Below are 21,409 nucleotides of genomic sequence, written 5' to 3' on the forward strand. Positions count from 1 at the left end.
TGGAACAACAGAAAACCCTTCCCTGGCAACTTTTGAAAATCAGAGAACTTTAAAGGCAAAAAAAATTTTTGATCAAGATTTAATCAATATAAAACATTCCCTGAAGCATTAACTTAGCCCATTCAACTTAACAAACTCCAAGTCTGTTAGATTTTAAATTTCTCAAAAATCTGAGAGGATGGAACTGGGAGAAGAAAGAGAAAATGACCAAAAAGAACCAACAGAGCTACCACTCGAGGTTCCAGTGCTGTTCAGCTGATAGAAATTCCAAGAGGAGGTAGTGTCAAGAGATGTGGTGGCCGCACATCCCGAGGTAAATAGCCTTTGGCTTTCCTGGGGCCTTGCCCCACATGGGGCTCCCACTCTCCTGGCCATTTAGGAGCTGGGTTAGGGGCTCCAGACACAGGTGTGGAGCATTGTCTCCGGTGTGCCAGGGATCAGCGGCCACAGCTGGGCTGGGATGGGGGCCTGGGGGTGTGGGGCGTGCAGAGTAGGGCATCGCCTCAGCAGAGCAAGGCTTGATCTGCCCCTTTCCCCACCTACAAGCGCCCGAAAGGTTTTGAGGCAGCAGTGTCCTCTAGTGTCTCACAACAAGGTTTCCAGGTTTCTGTGCTTCTTGGCTGTCAGGACTCCAGAGATTTTCGGAGGGATATTAAGAAACTTTCACTTTTACTCCTTCTAAAAGAGGCAGCATGAGGGTTGTTTTTCCTTTCTAAGGCCTTCCCTCCTTTCTTTGTCCTCTTCTTGAGGTAGTCCTTGTCAAGCCAGTCCTCTCTCACCTTCTCCATGACAATGGAGGGGGACAATGGTAAAAACAATCTGTGAGAATCTGAGATTGTTAGAGTTACAATGTAGTGAGGAGAAAAAAAAAAAAGAGCAGTACACAAGAAGAAGAAGAAGAAGAAAATTGTACAAAAGAGGTAATGGCTTAACCAAGCAAGGTGAAGTGTCACATGGGGCCCCTGGAGCAAAGACAGGATGGCCAGGGCTTCCAGAATGGTTCTGATGGTAGATTGGAGCTGCTGGTGCGGCCTGGAGCAGCTCTGGAGCTGCAGTGGCAGCTTGCTGCTCCCTCTCTGTGGCAGCGGTGGTGGCAGTGGCGATGGTGATGGGTGTCTCTCTCTCCCTGCGGAGCTCTGTTTGGCACTGCTGCTGCCATCAGTCTGCCACGCTGGGCTTGTGTGTGGGAATGGGATCTGCCGCTTCGCTGCCTCTTCCTGCCACCCTGCTGGGCTGCGCTTGGCTTGGCTGGACTCCCTTTGGGCTTGGCTGAACTCACTTGGTATCAGTGTCACCACTCTGGGTTGCCTTGTTCTGCTGGAGCAGAAAAGCAGTCCCACATGCCACCCTGGCCCTGATGGTTTCAGCTGTGTGTCAGAGCTGTCACTTCAGTGCCACCCATCTGAGCCCCGTGTCCTAAAATTTACTGTTGAAGGACAAAAGTGGGGGGAAAACATGGTGGTGCTGCGTTGGTGCCAAGGCCTCTCTGCTGGAGTGAGTCAGAGAGAAGGATCCTCCTTGCATTTTGTGCCATGGCATTTCCCTGCTGAAACCACACCCATGGCTGTGGTGTAAAATGCTTTGAATAAATAGTGCTGAAAGATGCATGGCCTTGCCTCTGTACTGAAGCCCTCTGGTCCTTTCCTGGGTAGTTGGCCAGTGGCTTTCCTGAGAAACGGCCCTGGCGACTTTGATGAGCGAGACTGCTTGATCCAGTTGTTCACAAAAGCACCTTAATTGTACTAGCACAACAACAAACTAAACAGTGTGCACAGTACAAAGAACGAAGCAGAAAAAGCCGGGGTCTAGGGTCTGCAGCAATACTTATACATTTTCAGAAGGGGAGGGGTTAAGGTGGGCTTTGAAGAATGGATCCAACAAGAAGGAATGGTTTGAAATTTTACAAGTAATGCAGTAATAATTATCCAATGGTAATGCAGAGAAATCAGAACTTTCTAGTAATCATTTGAATAATTGAACAAGAGGATCATGGGTGGGTGTTCTGACTCACACTAAATACAAGGGTTTTCATATTGCCTCAAGTGGAAGTCTCCTGAATTTTTCAAACCGGCTTCAACACTGCACCTGGGAGAGACCTCTAAATGTAATTGAAGTAGTGCTTCTCCTGCTTTCTAGAACTAAGGAAGGTCCAGCTGGAAGAAGCCTTCTGGGTTTTGCTCAGAAGCAATAATGGCCAAAGAGCAGTAATGGGGTTCCTCACATCCTGGTCCCTTCTCGGTGCTCGTCTTCTCAGTGTGGGCTAGAGGGGCTTAGTGTGATTTTAATTTTAGATGCCTTGAGCAAGAGGTTATGGACCGGGAGGGCTTTTTGTGTTGCTTTGTAGCAGAGGAGAACTCTGCAGGGTTTTTTTGGCATTCTCTGTAGAGAAGGTGTGGTTCTGTGCATGAACTCACAAAGCAGCCCAGGGCACTGCTATTGTGATGTCAGCGGCCGCATGGCAGCGTTGTCAGGCAGAGTTGCTGTGCCGAGGCCCGGAAGGGCTCAGTGTGCAGAGCAGCTCTGTGCACGCTCACTGCAGGGGAACCTGCTCATCGACGAGGTCTCTGCCAGCACGACTCTGAATATTTTTCTTTTCTTCCTACAGGTCTTGTCTGGTGCAGACTTGACCGGCGCCGCTCAAGCCATGGAGGGAGTGTGTGCTGCAGCTTTCACGGCCTTTACTGTGGCTTATTCCGGGTACTTTTTCACCCACCTGGCACGTAAGTAGACGTTTTTGTTCAGTGCAGCATATGGAAACCCAAATGCCACAAAGAGGCCTTCAGCTGGATAATGCCCCTGCCCCGAGCTCCAGCTAAGAAGGGGGTGTCTCTCGCCAGTGGGGCGTGGGCAGCATTTGTAATGTAGCCTGCAGGGGTTCCGCTCCTGCCGTGGCAATGGAGTCTGGAGTCTCCTCAGTTTGGTGGCTCCAGCAAGACAACTTCCAGGATGGGAAGACTGGGAGAGCTTGGCAGGAGTCCTTGTAAAAGCTGTGCGCTGCTCTCCAGGACTGAGGGGAAGTCCCTCAGTTCAAGTCTTCTTGTCTGCATTCCCTCATCCCAGCATGTGCCTGTGGAACTTGACGCTTCCTGCACGCTAAAAGAGCCGTTTGTTCTGTGATGAAATTACAGAACGCGCTTGGAAAAGGCCTCTGAGATAGACATTTTAGAGGAGTTCTTGTATGCTCCCAGACACAGGAGCTGTTCCACTGCTGTGTCACCATAGAACAGCCACCATGGCTCAGGGGGACAGGGGTGAAGCCTCCCTGGGGAAAGGTTTGCAGTAAGCTCATGGCAATTGCTGCATGCAATGTCTTGAGAAAATTGAAGTACAGGAAAGAGAGGAGCTGTAGCTGCTGCAGGCTGGGGTGGGGCAGAAGCAATGACTGTTAGAGAACCACTTGGAGATTTTCTCAGTCTCAGGTTTCTGTGGGTTGAGTGGCCAAAGAGGACAAAAGGTAGACACCAGGCAGTATTTTGTGCTGCTGTTGTCTTGCTTGCGGTGTGCCACAAGGGATGCTGCTGGAGTGATGCAGTGAAAGCAGAATGCTCTGTCTTTGGGTTGACTTTTTGGTGGGCTTGGCCAGCACAGGCAGTTTTCTTACAGCATCTGGTTCTTTTTCCCTTGTGTGTTGCAGGTCACATCAGCCTTGCCTGGAGAGAATCCGGTCTTTGGGTGAGTGGCAAAGGAGCCTCTGGCGTTGGTGGCATTTGACACTTGTGGAGCAAGCTGTGAGCTGGGCCTGTTGCAGTCCAGTGCCAGCCTGGCTGGATGAATGAAAGTACAGTCCAGGCCCTTTGCAGCTTAGGCAGCAGCAGGAGCTGGAGAAGCCCAGGCTGTTTTCTCCAGTTCCTTTCCAGAGCTTTTAAGCAGCTGAAAGTGGGGCTGCTGGGTGCTTTAAGCCATGATGGAATTTCTCCTGTACAAGAGAGTGCAGTCCCATCAAACTGGCCCGTTTTACTTGAGTTTGAGCACCTTAGAATCCCATTTCTCTGCAGATGCTTTCTCCTTAGTGCATCTGGCTCTGGAGCTGAATATAAAGAAGGTTACGTGTCCCTGACAGTGCTGTCTGTCTGCAGAGCCCAAAAGGAACCTCGGAGCCTCCTGTGGCTGCGTGTCTTCCTGAAGAAGAGGCCAAAGGGGAGGAAGATGCCCAGCAAAGTGCCCCTGCAGGGCCTGAGCATCCAGCATCAGTAAGTGGCAGCTCTGGGTATTCCTGTGGCTGGAGCAAAGCATAGCTGCAAGTTTCTGATCAGACAGCACCTCCCGTGCCTGGCTGAAGATGCTGAGGGCTGGAATCTTGCCTGCCCTTCCCCCAGGCTGTGAGGCCTGGAAAAGGGGCGTGGAACTTGGATGTTCAGGCATCACCTTCCTACTGTTCTGAAAGGGGCTGTGATTTTTTCTTAGCAAGAGAAAAGAGGTAGCATTAGGATGTCTTTGGATGCTCCTGGGGTACAAGTGAGGCCCTTGGTGCCCAGTGGCTGTGCAGGCTCCCTGTCCCCAGTGAAGAGAGCAGTGCAAAGGTGCAGTTCAGAAGCTTGCAGGATATTTGGAGACACTGTCCCCAGGAGGGACCTGGCCCTGCACAGAGAGCAGCTGTCAGTAGCTAAAGGATCAGCTGAGATGCAGCGGGGCCTGTAGCTGAATATAGGTAAGGTTGTGAAGGACAGGTTCTTTCCTGTCCCTCATGCTGCTGTGTGTCCACAGAGCAGAAGGGCAGCGTCAGCACCTGCTCTGGCTGCCTCTGTACCCGAGGAAGAGGCTAAAGAGGAGGAAGGTGCCGATGAACCTGCCCCTGCTGTCAGCCCAGGGCCAGAGCAAAGATCATCAGTAAGTGCCTGCTTTGGTTAGCAGTGTCTGTGGTGTAATTTTGTGCGTGGTGTAAAAGCAGCCTTTGGATTCTGGGCCTTGAGCTGGAGAAGCGGGCTGCAAAAGCTGAGAGGTGAAGAGCCCTGGATGTGGCCAGCAGCATCTTCCTAGGGGCTTGCATTTGAAATGGGATGGGAGGGGCATCTCTGCCAGGCACATTTGTGACCCTCATTCATTTCTTGTCCCAGAGCTCCACCTCCTCTGTCCTGGCACCTGCAGGAGCTGCAGCAGAAGGCTCTGAAGGAGCCTCCAGTCCCCAAGCTGGCAAGTCAAGCGTGAGCAGCTCGTGCATCTGGAGCACGAGTAGCTCCTCTGGCAGCAGAGAGCAGCTGGGAGAGAGGACAGAGGACAAGTGCCTGGCCATGCTGAGTAGGTCCTTTGTGATCCTTGTCTGCTGGAGCAGTGCCCTGTGTGTGCGTGTGTGCCGGCATGAGCTGTGCCAGCTCCTGTTCCTCCTCAGCTGAGCGCCAGGTGCTGAGGCCTCCACACAGGACCTGTTGTTGTGCTTTGAGGTGGTGAGGGGTCACCGGGCTGTTGCTCCTGCCTCTGAGAGCAGCTCAGCCTGGCTAGGCTTTGCCTGAGCTTCCCTGGAGGCAAAAGGCAAACCAGAGATTGTTTCTGGCTGAGCAGGAGGCCGTGACCCAGCCAGTGAGTCTCAGGCCTCAAGGAGCTCCTGTGGGGCACGGCCAAGGTCATGTTCAGAACTCAGCCTGTCCTAAGGGCTGAGGCACCTCATTCCTAAGGCCCATCACAGTAGGTTGGAACATGAGCTCCTGCTCCTGAAAGGCAGAAGGCCATTGTTTAGGCAAAATTGTCCTGCTTAAAGCTGGAGATTGCGCTTCTGCTGGAAGCACTTTGCAATATTCTTGCTGTGCTGCAAAGGGCAGCTGTTGAGAACAATGATGCCAGGAGCCAAGATGCCTTTGATGTTTGCAAGGATTCAAGGTTTGGCTGAATGTCACAGAGTGTTGGTTGCCAAGAACAGCAAGGTTTTGTTTTTCCTGCTGCCCTTAATGTTTCCAGACAACAATCACTTCTCTTGGTTACAGGTTTGTGATCCCCGTCTGCTCTGACTGTTTCTGCATGTGCTTAGGTTTTAGTTTAGCCTTTTAGTTTGGTGCAGGCCATCTGTGCTGCAGGGCTGCTTGTCTTGCTGCTGTTGTTTTTGAGGTGGTGGCGGTGCGGTGGTGTTGTTGCTTCCCGACTGCCTGAGTTGAAAGGGCCCAGTGTGGCAGAGAGTGGGGCTGCCTTTCTGATCTGCTGCAGGGTGGGATCTCTTTTGAAGTGAGCATCTTTCCTTGGGTTTTTACAGAGATGCTGGTGAGCGAGGGAGATCCTGAGGCTGTCTACACAGAACTGGAAACTATTGGCAAAGGGTGAGTGCAGCCACAGCTCCTTCTTCAAAGGGAGGGCCTGTGCATTTTGCTGGTGTCACATCTGCCCAGAGCGACGTCAGGCAAGCTCCAAAGCTGTTCAGACACTGCGTTAAGATGATGCCTGATGATCTCTCAGTACGGGTCAGCATTTATAGCTGTGGTTCGAAGGCATGGCAAAGACACCTGGATGCTGGCAACGTCTTTTCTGCAGCAAAGAGCAGCACCTGGCAGATCTCCTGCCCCTCAAGTGTGTTGCACCTGTTTGCCGCTTTTCCCAGGAGAAATCGTTTTTGCATGTCTCAAAAGAACACAGAATGCGTGGGCATGAAAAGAGGAGAAACTTTGTTGCCTCAAAGGTCAAGTTAGCAGCTGACAGCTGTCAGGGAACAGCTCTCGGTAACATTTCTTTCCAGTAGTTTGCTGAAAACAGGGTTCAGTGGTCAGGATGGCCACCGCCTAGTCTACAAGGCAAAAGCCGAAATGAAAGAAGCAGCTGTCTTTTGTAGCTGAGGTGGCAAAAGACAAAGCTTCAGGGCAATGCCCAGTGCCAACGCACTCCAGAGGAAAAGGCATCATCTGGCTGATGGCAGACCCCTGGTGGATCCTGTTGGGTTGAGGCCTTTCCTGCAAAGAATCCACCAAGCTGTTCCCTTTGAAAGCCGGCTCTGCTGCCTGGAAATGGGACTGATTTGCAACATTTCCTCTGTGAGAAGCCAAATGTACAAGAAGTCTGCAGAAAAGTCGAGTCCTCCCTGTGTCTGATGCATTGAAGAGAAGCAGCTGCCAAATGCTCTGGACCCAGAACACAGCTGTCCAGGGATGCTGTGTTTTGAGGACTTCTCCATTTGTGTGTGCAGCAATGGAAGCCTTTGCCTGCTCTGGCTGTTGCTGGACACTAAATTGCTTGCAAGCTGAAGAAGGAATCTGTGTCTAGAGGCTTTCCTCCATGGCTGTTACATGGCTTCAGGCTTCTCAGGAGGCCTGAGTGGTGGTGCTTGAGTTTGGCAGACAGACTCCAAGGAGAGGTGGGAGAAGGCCCAACCAGCAAGTTCCTGGAAAAAACCCACACATGTACAGATACAGAAAGAGAAAAGGGGGAAAACATCAAGACGAGAATCGGTCCTGTTCCATTTACTGTTTGCCCACGGGCTTTTTTCCCATTGGACTGCAGTGTCTTGCCCTTGCAGGGACTAAAGGTCTTCTTCTTTCTCTGCTGCTGTTTTGTTTCTAGGGGTTTTGGCCTGGTGTGCATGGCAGTGGAGACTGCCACAGGAGAAGAGGTAAGCGTCAAGCAGCGCTGCAGCTTCTGCAGCTCTCGAGTGCCCTCCCCTCGGCTGTGAGCTGTGGCTGAGCTTTGGGTGGCCAGTAGAGCTTTGCTGCAAAGGGGAATGAAGTGCAGAGCAGTGTCCGCCTGCCAAATGCAGCGGGGACAGATTTTGTCCTCCTCAGCTGCCCCAGGGAATGCAAGGAGGCCAGGCGGTATCTGTCAGAGGAGGACACGCTGCCTGGGTCTTAGTGCCCAGCTGGCGTCTCAGAGCATGGCACTGCTCTTTGGGGCTGCAGGGTTGCTGAGTTCTCATTTCTGGCTGTCAGCAAGTACATGGGAATGGTGCTGGTCCTTCTGTAGGCACCTGCAGTGCTGCCCTTGGAAGTGTGCTCAGAGAGAGTGGTCTGCAAGGAGTCTCTCAAGGGCCTAAGCCCTGCTCAGAGCCTGGTGTATACGCCTAGGAGATCAAGGCAGGAGTTATGTCTTTTGGCAGTCAGGCAGTAATTGCAAATGTCAGTGGTGTGAAGGAAAATATTTTAGTGGAGCAAAATAAAAGTTCCTGAAGTGAGGAAGTGCTAGGATTGTCCTTTTTGGAGGCATTTTTTCCGTGAAGTATGTAGGGGTGTATTTCTTAAAGGGAAGAAGCCTCAGAATGTTTTATGGACGGCATTTTTTCTGTCGTGTCTGTAAGAGCTGGGTTTGTTGTTGTGCAATAGAGAATGCCAGTGGTTGCTGCAGGAATGACCAAACACCCTAGAAGTGCCAAAGGTTTCCCAGCAGTTTTGCTCCATTTCTACCAGCACAAAATGGCTTCCTGCTTGCAAGAGGTGTGTGAATGAGCATGGGGATGATAAAGTAATACCTTGGGAGAAGACTGGCCCTGGGGCAGAGTGAGGGTTGTTAGAGCTTGGAGGTGGAGAGCTTAGAGCGTGTTTCTCCCAGGTTTCCAAGGCAAAGGATATGTGGCTCCGTGTCTTGGGAAGTGCCCAAGCAGGCGCTCTGATGTCCTGTCACAAGGCAGCTTGGCCCAGCCCAGCACTATCATCCCATAATCACTGTCTCCATGTTGCCTTTGTGGTCCTGTGCCACAGACTTCTTTGGTTCATGGCTTTCTATGTCGTTTTAGGTGGCCATAAAGAAAATCAGTCTCTTGCAAGAGAGCGGCAGCGAACTGTGCCTGAATGAAATCCAGGTCATGCGTGGCAATAAGCATGCCAACCTTGTCAACTATGTAGACAGGTGAGTGGTTCTGCTGTTCTGCCGCGAGAGGTCATTCACATCCTGCAAGCCAGAGGTTCCGCCACTCCTTTGGTGGCTGGCAGAGGATGGAGCTGTTCATTCCTGTTTCTGGGCTGATCTACAGCGTCTTGGGAGGAGATTGCATTGGGGCTGTGTTAATCATTCCTGGCATACCGAGTTTGAAGGGCGCCTTCAAAGGCCAGACTCGGCTCTATCTTACCGAGCCAACAGCCTCAAAGTTCCTGTGCTCTCTCCCCATGGTTTTATTTGGTTTGGGGTTTGATTTTTCCCCCATGCGTCTGAAGTGCTGACAAAGCACTGTAGATTGTATTTCCCTTGGTCTGTTGCGTTGGTGTGGATACCAAGCAGTCTTTTAGACTGCCCAGAGTTCAAGGCCTGTAGAGCATAGTGAATGACTCCTCACTTCCTCCTGTCTTCCTCTGAGAGAGACACAGAAACGAGAATGCATCAGGTGGTGTGAGTGCGCACATTCATCTCCAGGCTGTTGTTTCCCCCTTTCAGCTACCTGCTGGACGAGGAACTCTGGCTGGTGATGGAATACATGGACGGAGGTTCCTTACACGATGTCATCAGGGAGACTCATCTGGCAGAAGGAGAGATAGCAGCTGTCTCTCGGGAGGTAAGGGACGGTGCTTGTGCTTCCCATGGCTTGGTCGCGATGGTCCTTCCAAACAAGTGGTAAGGAGAGGAGAGATTTCATCTCCTGAGCCTCCTTGCTGCCTTTCTCTTATGACTGGCAGTAGTAAGAGCACCTGAAGTGCCTGCCAGTGTCCCTGCCCTTCTTCTAGTGTGTTTGTGTTTGCCTCTCTAAACACTTGCCTGGAGCCTGTGTGAGCTGCATTCCTGCATCCCTGAAGGGCAAAAGTGCTGGTGGTGCAATGTCAAGCAAGTGGCAAAGACAAAGAGATACTTGCAGGACTCTCAGAGAGCTGAGCCTCAAAGGAGAGCCTTGCACCCAAAGTGGTGTTTGCAAAAGCATCCACTGTTGCCTGACTGGAGAGAGCACAGCCACTGCAGCAGTGCTCCGTCAGTCTGTGGTTGCAGGGCACGGCCGGAGGAACAATTGCCCTTTCTCTTTCAGAAGCAAACGCACCCTCACTTAGAAAGGCACTGCTGTCCTCGTGTTGGAGCAGCAAGCTCTTGCCCTTGCCAGCAGCCTGTCCTGCCATGGCTCAGCGTGGCCCAGGAATGTGGCAGTGTTGCAGATGTGCCACTTCCCTGCTTGTGGGATAAAATCCACTTAGGCTGGTGTTTCTTTTTCCTCTCAGTGCCTGCAAGGCCTGGATTTCCTTCACTCCAAGCAAGTGATCCACCGGGACGTCAAAAGCCGCAACATTCTCCTGAGTCTGGACGGATCTGTCAAGTTGGGTGGGTGTTGCTGACCAGGCTCCGCCGTGGCAGGCTGTGGTGTGGGGCTGCCTTTGGGTGACTGCCGGTTCCCTTGCAGCGCAGGCTGCCCTGCTGCAAGCGCAGAGCACAGCCACAAGGTGCAGGGAGGTGTTGCTGGGAACAAGGGCTCAGGAGTGCCTTTGGCTTGTGGATGTGTCCCTTCCCAAGCAAGGCACTCACAGTCTAATAGCTTCAGGGCACTAAAAGCCACTGTCTGAAACTGGGGGCTTTTGCTAAGTGGCCAGTTCTGCATTTCTTTTGCTGCAGGCCCAAGGAATGGCAGCATGGCCCCTTTATGGCAGCTGGGTTCCACGCTGCCTTCTTGGACATGGGTACAGTGGGGACTCCTTTTGTTTGCTTTCCTCACTCACGCTGCCTCCTTTTTTCTCCTCAGCTGATTTTGGCCTTGCTGCTGAGCTCACCGCTGAGCAGAACAAACGGAGATCAGCTGTCGGGACCACTTACTGGATGGCGCCTGAAATCTTCACCAGGAAGCTCTATGGCCCCAAAGTGGACATCTGGTCCTTTGGCATTGTGGCGATCGAGATGGTGGAAGGGGCGCCTCCTTACTGGAATGAAACCTCCCGCACGGTGCGCTGCAACTGCTCTCAGATTCTGCTGTCACCCAAACAAAATCTGCTCCCATGCCTCTGCCTGGCAAGCTTGCTAACACCTTGAGATGAGAGGTTCCAGGCTGCATAGTGTCTCGTGCTCCTTGTCCAGATCATCCCCTCTGCCAGTTCAGTGCAGGAACAGCACAAAGAATCGTGATGCCTTTTGCTTGACGGAAGCTTTGCCTAAGGGAGCAGTGAGCCGTGCTGAGCTGCATTGTATGGAATAATCCTTGGAAACAGTAGAGTTAGACCAAAGTTCATCCTCCAAATCGCCTGTAGAGCTGGTGTCAGTTCTCAGAGAAGCCAAGTGTGCTTTTGCTGATGGAGTTGCTCTTAATTGCATCAGCCAGTGAAATCAGGGGTGAAGGCAAGAGCCTTTGCATATTGGACTGGCTAGGGCTGCTTTGGGTCCTCTCAGCAGGGGTTGGAAATGTATCTCCCAGGATCTAGCAGGGAGTGAAGTGCCACTGGAGAGTGGAGGCTCTCCAGTGGGGTGTGTGTGAGCAGTTTGGGGTGCGAAGGAGACAGGTAGAGTGTGGCATTTCCTTCTTCTCTAGGTTCAAGAGCTGATCAGCAGCGGGGGCAGGCCGAAGCTGCAGAAGCCCAGGCAACAGTCGGCGTGGTTGCGAGACTTTCTGCACTGCTGCCTGGAGAGGGACGAGGACAGGCGCTGGTCTGCCCAGGAACTGCTGCAGGTAAAAGGCAAAGCGGCTGCAGGCTGCGCCAGCTGCCCGCTGCCAGGGGCTCCTCATCTGCTCAAGTCCAAGGCGTCTGATGGGCCCCGCTCCTAAGTATCTCCAGTCTGGGGGCTTGCAAAGGAAAACAAAGGAGAATCGTGGCCTAGGATGCCTTGGAGGGAGCCTTTCAAGGTCACCTAGACCAAATCTCCTCATCTGGATTCATGGATTTGTGGGATTGGGAGCCATGTTTGCCTCATGTAGCAAGGTCCTGGATGTGGAGACAGAGGTGCCCAGAATGCCCTCCTTTCTGCTTTCTGTATCTTTCTGGTAGCCAGAGAAAGCCTGTTTCAGCCTGTGAGGAAAGGTCAAGTTCATGTTTTCTTTTTCTCTTTGGGCAGCATCCGTTCGTAACATCAGCCAAGCCAACCTCTGACCTGACGCCTCTCATCATGGCCACGCAGCAGTTTATGGCCGACAGGAGATACTAGCCCTGGAAGAGGCCATTGTTGTAGTTTGTAGTTTGTAGTTTGTAGTTTATAGCTCGTAGTTTGTAGTTTGAAGATTGTAGATCGTAATTTGTAGTTTGTTGAGACTGGTAGTCAAAATAAATACTGTCATAAATAAAACCTTGACTGTGCAGGAAGCTTCCCTTTGTTCTCAGCCTCTGAATAAGTCTCTTTTTATAGTCCTCTACACTAATATATATTGGAGTGCATTCTACATTAATGCTTAGGTCTTTTCCCTCCCACTGATTGAATGAACTCTAATTGGTTGTATCTTCAGGCTGTACCAGTCCTCTCTCTGTACATCATCAAACTGTACATTTTCCACTAATGTCTTAGGCAGAAATTCTCTGAGGCATTATCAAAATTTTCCTCTTCTCATGTGATGAATGCCTGGTTAGTCTTCTACTGCTGATACCTCTGTAGCACACCCTGGTGTTTGTTCAAAAGCTTTTCAATCATCATGGTTGCAGCAGGATTTCCTGTGTGAGGAGGCTCTGCTGAAATGGCCCTAACGTCCTGGGAGCTCTTGGCTCTTGCTGATTTTAGAGCATGTGGTGCAGAGAAAGGCACCAGAACAGGGAGAAAGCAGCACTCAGAGACTTTGTCAGGGAAATTACCATTTATTTATTTCTTATTTTCTTGGCTGAAGAGTTCCTGGACATGTGCTAGTGCTGCTGGCGAGGTGGCCTCTTCTTGGGTCTGGGAGAATCCTGGAGGCTGGGGGTTCTCTTCCTCCGGGCATGCCGGGGCTCTCCAGAAGAGTGTTCCCTGCTCTGGTCAGGAGCAGAGGGGCTGCAGCCCTGAGCAGATGGACCTGCTGCTGTCACTGTCTGCTCCTGCTCTTCTTGAGGCTGGTCCTGCTCTGAGCAGCTGGTCATAGATGAGGGGTGGCTGGGACTCTGTTGGAGACCAGTTTCTTTTGTACCAGCTTCCTCCTCTGCCTCAGAGCCTGTGGGTTCACTGGCAAGCATCACCTCCTGGGAGCTAGTGTAGCTGGGGCTACTGGAGTTGGTCCTGGCATGATGGAAGCACAGCAGCCTCTGGGCTTCGTCCCTGCACTGGCCTGCGATGACATTGATGATGCCATAGACCAGTGATGCTGTGTGCCCATTGAGGAGAGGCTCCAGCAGCTCAACCAAGGTCTCTGCATTCAGACCACAGACACAGAGGCCATGCAGGATAGAGCCCTCTGCAGCCTCTGCTCGCCACCACTGGTCCTGATAGACTGCTGCCAGCCTCCAGCGGAGCCAGGGAAGCACAGGGTCCAGCAGTTGCTGTTGCCTTTGGAAAAGTTCTGCCCAGACCTCAGGTGGGAGGCCACCCATGAACTCTGGCTCTGTAGCCCCCTGCTCATCTGGAGAGAGCATCCTTTGTGGAGAAGGTGGAGGGGATACCCCAGGTTGATGGGGGCTGTTTTGGGTCAGGAGGAATGGAGCGCTCCCTGCCTGGCTGCTGTCCTCTGCCAACTCTTCTGAGGCTGTGATGGCAAACTGTAGGTAGTCCCATTCACTCCGCTCAGAAAACCTGACAATTTCCATAGGTCTGCTGCAGAGTGGGCACACTGGATTTGTCTTTGCCAACCGCAGGATGCAGCCCAGGCAGAACTGGTCATTACAAGGCAGAGCAGAAGCCACATCACTCCGAGTGTTGTGGCAGATGGGGCAGCTCCAGTCTGTCTCCGTGGCCATGTCTTCTTGCTGCAGCAGGCTGGGGAGAACCGAGGGCCAGAAGGAGCTCCCACTTGCAGGCACACTCCGTAGAAGTCCAGGCTTGAGCAAAACTGGGCCAGCCAGGCTCTGCAGGGCACACATATAACATATAAAACCAGCAAGGGATGTGATATCACAGTCCATCTCCTGGTGATGTTGTTCTCCACCACCCAGTGATGTCACAGTCAAAGGATGTCTGGCACCTGAATATAAGCAGTGAGGGATGTTAGGTTACAATCTCTCTCCTGGTGGTGTTCCTCCCACCCAGTGATGTTACAACAGGAGACCTGTCCCTGCATTTCCTTGTGCCTCTACACATACATCCAGGGCTACTGCAGCTCTGTGTTACCCTCTCTCTTCTCACCCATATCTTTGGCTCACCATCACAGTTAAATGCCAGTCACCAAGGCCTTGGCCATGTCTCCAGTTTTAGTATCAGTTCTTCACGGCATTTCTGTGGACATTCCTGTGAATTTTTTAGGTGAAGTTTAATTCCTTATTTTGAGCAGGATTTATGCTTATGGATCTGATCCACACTCAGTTTCACTTTTCCCTTTTCCTACCCAGCATTTCAGCACTCTAACAAGGCCACAGTAGTTTCTGGAATGAAGTAGTTAAAAGTTGTACAAGGTGGAAGCAACAGCGTCCTTTTAAGAGGAGAGACCAGGTCAAACCCCACAAAAATAATGACCTGAAAGAACAGATACTCAACTGGACAGTCAGATCCACAACCTGGCTCCATTCACAAAGGTCTTTGCCAAACCATTCTAAACTCATTTCCACACTAGAAGGATGGGTGTATCTCTTCCACTTCCTTTGTTCTCCACTTTCATTTGAAGTGGAGAAGTAGAACAACAAGAACAAATTTTAAATTTACCTTTTCTGATAAAGGAAACCCCACAACAAAATAGTCTCTTGCTCTGCTTCAATGTTCTCCCCTTTTAGGCTGCAGATTTTTTTCAGCTCACAATTCAATTGGACCAGGTGGACAGTATAAATTAGTGCTCAACAGGTGTTTTCCAGTAAATGCATGCTTGGGTTTACATCTGAAAATCAGTGTAAAGGGAGATGATTACTACAAAAGCTGTTCTCAGACGTAGAGAGAGTTGGGTAGAAAGGTAGGTGAGTAGGTGGGTAGCTAGATAGTTGGACAGACAGATGGACATATATAAAAGGTGCCTTTTGTTAAGTTTCAAACTATGTTACATACAAATTTAATACAATTTTGTATTAACCCTAGGATGCTTGGCCATTAGAAATGTAAATAAATAAATACATATATTAATTGTATATGTAATTGACAGGATCCAGTGGCTAGATCTAAAAGGAAAAGCATAAAAGTTGGGCAATAACATCCCAGTTGCCCTTCGTCATGAGGAAAATTAGCAGTATTTAATCAAATAAGCAGTATTTCAGGAAAGGCCCCACACCTTTGATATGGAGGACTAAGAAAGAGTTTTAATGCACTATGCAGCTAAGAGTGCTTACTGAAGTAATGATAACTTGACTCCTTGTCAGAGACTCTGAAATGGATTTTCATCTTCCTAGCCAGCCTTGTGAAACAAGATTCATCACTTGAAAGAACAGCAATGGTAGCAGTAAACTCAATAGCGTGTGGCAGAGGTGTATTGAAGCAATGATTAGCAAGTTCAATGTATAAAATGGATTGTTAGGCTCAAAATGGGGTCAAAAGTCCTTGAATTTCATGTCTCTGTAGGAATGTAAGAGGAATGGGAAAAAAAAAATCCTTGTTACAAGTAAGTGAGGGGGGGGATTGTTTTCTTGGAGTTTTTGTGCATGCACCCCCACATGCATAGGGATATTGTCCAAGCTGAAAATAACTGCAAATGATTCTGTGAAGACAGAACTTTCTTAGCAATCTTGCCACTTTCATGGTCTTTTGGATTGCAATAACCAAAACAGAAGTATAAAAACTTTTCATCTGAATTTTGATGACTGTAAACAATCAGAGTCTCTGATAAAATAAGGCAGAGGCACTGGTCACGCTAACAAAGGATCAGCAGTTTGGCTTTGACCCTTGTAGTATCTGTTTCTTCACACAATTGGACTTACTGCTGTGGGCAATCAACATGTTGGATGTGATTAACACAAATAGATTGAGATACCACTCAACACTTGCCCCACCAGACTAGCAGGAGATACATAATTTATCCTCCAGGTTTTCATGTCCTCAGTGTATATATCTGTGTTTTGTGAGAAATTGCTGGAAGATCAGATTTAAATCACACTTTGTTATTTATTTAGTAGTGTATGGAAGGAAGTCACAAAATATTGGGGAGAAAATATCTGTAAGCCATAAAAAAAATCTGACACAGCTCTGTCTAGGATTGCTAGATTAGCTTTCCTTATTCTCTAGAAGCAAACTGTAATCCAACATCATGCTCTGCAGAATGTCAGTAGGATGTTCCCTGAGAAAACTGATTGCAACTAGTTCATCTGTTATAAGAAGTTTAAAAGGGACATTTTTCTCTATTACCAATTTTATATGCTGGTAGTATCCTTCTCTCTCAATTAAAAAATAAGTGGTAAATAGTATTACAGAATGAAAAATTCAAATAAATATGTCTTATGTCTTCTCCAGCGCTGTTCTAGGCATGCCTAGTGAAATATGACTTTGCTTTTTGTTAATTAATAAATGACTCCTAATTTTATGTGTCACATGCAATTTCACATGTAATACAAGCTCTTTCAGTGTGCCTCTTTTCTTACATATGAATATTACAACAGATACCAACTCAGTGTTGCCAGGTGTGGATATTCATCATGGTACAAACACAAGAAAGTCAGTTAAATCCAATGCCCATCTGCTAGGACATTTAGATACAAAGAGAGCTATCAATCTGCAGCCTACAGCAGAAAAGTCCATGGAATGAGCATTCAAATGTTTGCTGTCAAACACATGCTAAAACAATGTGCAGAACTGTGATTGTATTCAATAGACAGACAAGGATTTGTGCAAGCATACTTTATAACATGGCACAAAGGCAAGAGCTGCTCATCACCCCGAATAAAACACTTGACATTCCTCACTCCAGGATATGGCAGTATTGAACAATTTGCATTGGAAAAGACCCTTAAGACCAAGTCCAACTGTAAACCAAAAACCTTGTTATAAGTACAAATCGAATTATTTAAACTTTACCATTTCCTGCAGGGTGAGGTGTTGCTTTCCCAGGTGCAGCAGAAATGCATACGCCAAGAATGATTCCTGACAGCAAAACAATGAAGGAAATATCTAGCAACAAGTGTGATCCAGCAGGGGCTCTAATCTGGGATGTTTCCTTTTAACTTGGGGGCAACGGGCAAAGCAAAGGAGAGCCATCGTGACACTGGCAGATGATTATAAAAAATTCAAGGGAAGAGGAGGAAGGGGCTTTGAATATGCACAAGAGCAGGGCTGCCATCCACAGGTACGAGAGCTGGGCACAAGAATGAGCTAAAAGGAATTCCATCAAATTCAGCAAAGACAAAAGGGATTATCACTTCTGCTTGGCACATGTCAGACCACAAATGGATCCTGCATCCAGGTCCTGATCCTCAAATTAAGATGGAAATTGGCAAAATAGGACTAATTCAGGGAAGGCCACCATGAGTAAGGGGCTGAGGCATTGACTGATAGATAGGTGAGGCCATGGGTCCAGGACTGGTTTGTTCTGGAGCAGAGACAGTTGTAAGGAATCTGAAAGCACCTTGAGGCTATAGGATGGGATCAAGGGGCTGAGGCCACTCTCTTCATAGAGGTGCCTGGTAGGAGAAAAGAGAAAGTGGCACCAGCTTAAGCTTCAGAGGCTAGGGCTGGAGATAAGGGAAAAACTTAGCACAATGTGGTGGAGTGAGGGCCCAGAGAGGCTTTGCATCCTTTAACTGGTAAAGACCCAGGCAGCCCGATCTGACCCGATGAATGACTGTGCTTTGAGCAGGAGGCTGAAGGGGAGACCTTGTGAGGTGACGTGCAGCCTGAACGATTCAGTTCTAAATTTTCCGTGATTGGCGACCTCATCGATGTTCCAGAGGTTCACTGCACGGCGGCCCCGAGCGCCTGAGGGACGGCGGAGCACAGCGCCCCCCGCCGGCCCGAGCCGTTACCCGGGCGCGTGCCGGCGGCAGGGGCCGGCGCGGCCCTCGCGCCACGGCCCTTGGGCGCCCCCGTGTGTCGCGACTGTCGCCGGCCGCGCGCGGTGGCGGAGCCGCCGCCCGCCGCCGCCAGCCCCGGCCCGGCCGACCTCAATCAAGGCTGTGCTTCAGGCCCTCAGCGAAAATGTTCCCTCGTCCCACCCTGAGCTGGCCTCCTCTTTAGAGGCGACTCTGCTCGATGGCGATGCTGGGGTGTCCCCTGAGAGCTTTCAGTGCCGTCACGTGCCTGAGAAGTAAAAGAATCTTTACTTAACTGCTTGTTTAAAAGCAAAATTTAAAAAAGAAAAGTGAGTCAAAACTATCCTGCATTCCAGAGCATGAGACCACTGCTTGTGTTGGCCAGATTCAGGTGCTCATTTTCAAGGGAAAAATTCACATTGTAGATTCATTCATGTGGAAGCTTTTTAGGTTATGTCTTTGATGCTAAAGAGTATTTTGAGAATTGCCACAGAAGACAAACATTTTTTGTTGAAAACTCAGGGAAATGGTTAGATGGAGTTACTAATTTTATGTCTTCTATGGAAAACACAATTTATAAACATTTGGTTGTTACAAAGCTTGTCCATACTTTATGGCACCTGACAAGGTGTGAGTGTCCTTTGCTCTACCTGTGGCTGGCTGGTGCTTCTTGTATAGAAAACAGTATGTCTCGTGCAGAGAGGGGAGAGGTCATTCTGTTATAGCACCAAATGCAGTCGCTCCTTTTGGTTTTGAACACAAAGGAAAAGAAAAAGGTTAGCTGCATTTCTTGCTGCTGCATGAGACTTAGCTAGTGTGTAGCCACTTGAAATGCCATGTTTGTGTATGTGTTGAAGCTACTATTTCTTTATTTTGTTCTCTCAATATCCTGGTGCCTTCAGTTAAGTTTCTAAATGGGAAATCTTCAGCTGGTGTAAAATTGCCACTCGTGCTCTCTGTGTTGCTACAATTTTCGTCTTTCTCTTGGGTGTCTTTCAGAAAGATGTATATTCTGATGAATCCCTTAAAAAGCTCCAGCCTGGCCTAGACTGCTGTGTTCAGTGCTGGGTAGAGAGGAGCCTGTCCTTGTGCCAGGGCACACAGAGGTGGCAGGACTCCTTCCTTAGTGCCCACTAAGTGAATTGTCTTGCTGGCACTTTGAACTTTGTTAGTTTTGACAGCTTTTGAACAATGTTTTTAGAAGTGTCTATTTTCCATTGTTGAAGGTTTTGTGAATTAGAGCCCAGATTTCATCCTTAGGAATAAAGGGATTAAGTCTGTGATTCAAGGAGTTGCAGGGGAACAGGTGTTTTGATTTTGAGTCTTCATGAGTATGTGATGAGAAGGTTATTGTTGTTCCTGGATGTGAAGTGGTTTAAGATTTGTGGCTTATTCGGTGTTGAGTAGTTCAGGGACTACTAGGCCTTTGGTTTGACAGCTTCCCTCTTTTGATTAAAAATGTCCTTTCTTAACTCTTGGCCCTTCCCAGACTTCCTTGGGTGTTTAGGTCTTGTATTGACCCAGGCTTTTTTCATCTTTTTATACAGCTTCATCAAAAAATGTCTATTTCTATTCATATACACATGCATTGCCCTTTAAATATCTGAGTAAGAGCAGACTAAAGGTGGGGAGTGTGATCTTTGGGAACTATCCATATTCTGTTACTCAGTGTGATGCCCTTTTTTCTTCTGTAAACTCACATGTACCACTTTTCAGAAGCCTTCTTTTCCTTAATAGAAGAAAATGTTGCAGGCTCTAAACAATCGTTCATCTTCAAGGTACTGATGACTAGCCAGTTTGCAGAAGAGACTTATATTCTATAACAGGTGATTATGAGAATATCTTTCTGTCTAAAGATAAATTCCAGGTACTTAACTTCAGATCTTTACTTCCTCAGTGGAACAGAAACCTAACTAGGTTGTCTAGCTTTATGAGGTTTTTTAACCCTATAGATTTTTGCCACATAATAATGGAAACTTACCCAAGAAGTAAATGGTTGCCTACAAAATACACATGCAGCAGGAGAGAAGAGCTCCAAAAGGCAAGCAATTGTTGTAATTTAATAATTATTAAATGTAATTTTAAATTGGTAATTAGATTTAGCAATTGGATGAGGTGGGGTGAGATTCACAACCAGAAATGTATGGCTCATGAATGTAGTTTGGCACCACACAGACTGTGCAGTGGTTTGAGCGAGATCTCTCAAAAGTAATAACACACCTGTAAGTCTAGTGATTACTAGGAAGGTACCTTGATTTCTCCCTCTGGGTTTCTTCTTGTTTCCTATAGCTAGTGCCATAAGCAAGGGCATAGTTCAGACTGTGAGGGCATGTATTCTTACTTGCTGTATTCTGGTAGTTTTTTTTATTTTGTGTTTTGATTTATAGGTATTTTGTAAGAGTTTGAGTTTCCATTTGTCAAACATCTGAATTTAAAAGACTTGCTATGTTAACCATGTTAACAGTGTTAACTTTGTGTTACATGTCCTTCCAGGGTGGGGAAGAACAGTTATAATTGTGTCCCAAAAACAATTACAAGAAAATAACAAGTGATCTTTGGGTTTGCTTCTTTTTTATTTTTGTTTTTTATTCTTTTAAGAAGAATATTTTGGGTCAGTGTGAGTCTTCAGGAACTGAGCCTCTGAACATGGTGGTAGAAGAGAGAGCTTCACTTAACACACAAGCTGTGGGAACAGTTCCCTTGAGCCAAAGGACCCTGGTAAGAAGAGAGTCTACATGTTTTTAGAGATGACTGAGACAGCTACTCTGAGCCTGACTTCTACAGAACAAGGACATCAGAGTAATTGATCCAAGAGCTGAGGTAGAGTTGAAGGAGCAGTTACTGACTTCAAAAGGTAGTTTCTAGATCCCAGGTAACAATGTTAGTTAATAACTCATCTCACAACACCCATTAGTTTCTACCATGTAAGTAAGGCCTGAGGTCTCTTTGTCAGTACAGAGACGAAACAAGGCTGGAGTTCTTTTCATGAGATGTGAATGTCTCTGTTCAAAGTTCTTGTGGGTGCCATTTACAGTGCTAGTGTTGCAGCTTTTATCAGAGTACTTCAAAACTTTAACATTTTGAAATCTTGGAAGAATTCCTATTCTCTAAACAGCAGGCCTCAAATTCCCCAGGGGAGAACCTGCCTTTCAGGCCATGTTTTACAGTCTCTGGTAAAATTGTTAGGTGTGCTGCCAAGGGAGACACAAACTAGGTCCAGTGTTGACTCAATATTCCTTTTGCTTCCTAGATGTCCATCTGCTGTACCTTTCCAGAAGGGCTGCTCTGCATGGGAGGAAGCTACCGAGGGAAAGCCTGTGAAAATGGACTACCTGGGATCCCTCTCTATATAGTTATAGATGTGTTTTATGTTGTTATACTTGCACAGAGGTATGTGGATATTTAGATAGATATACTGATATTTGCATGCTTACATATAGGCAGTACAGTTGTAGAAATCCACAAAAAATTAAAATTTTAAACTGAAATTGATATTTGTATATTTATGTGTAGTCAGCAGACTCTCTGCTTATGTCTCTCTCCCGCACAGCATGTGCATCATGTCTTGTCCCTGAGAGTTCAGTTGAGTCTACCAGGGTGAGGAGGAGCAGCAGAATCACTGCCATCAC

General features: G+C 48.4%; 1 protein-coding gene across 1 annotated transcript; it reads left to right on the forward strand.

Annotated features, from left to right (window-relative positions):
• Positions 1 to 2,455: 2,455 nt before the first annotated feature.
• On the forward strand, positions 2,456 to 11,940 carry LOC132087048 (serine/threonine-protein kinase PAK 3-like). Its single transcript, XM_059493076.1, has 9 exons — positions 2,456 to 2,720; positions 3,635 to 3,672; positions 4,077 to 4,190; positions 8,636 to 8,748; positions 9,271 to 9,388; positions 10,038 to 10,137; positions 10,553 to 10,749; positions 11,330 to 11,467; positions 11,851 to 11,940. The coding sequence occupies exons 1-9, from the start codon at positions 2,456 to 2,458 to the stop codon at positions 11,938 to 11,940; spliced, it is 1,173 nt and encodes a 390-aa protein (XP_059349059.1).
• Positions 11,941 to 21,409: the final 9,469 nt, after the last annotated feature.

Source organism: Ammospiza nelsoni, chromosome Z (genome assembly GCF_027579445.1).
Source record: "Ammospiza nelsoni isolate bAmmNel1 chromosome Z, bAmmNel1.pri, whole genome shotgun sequence".
NCBI lineage: Eukaryota > Metazoa > Chordata > Aves > Passeriformes > Passerellidae > Ammospiza > Ammospiza nelsoni.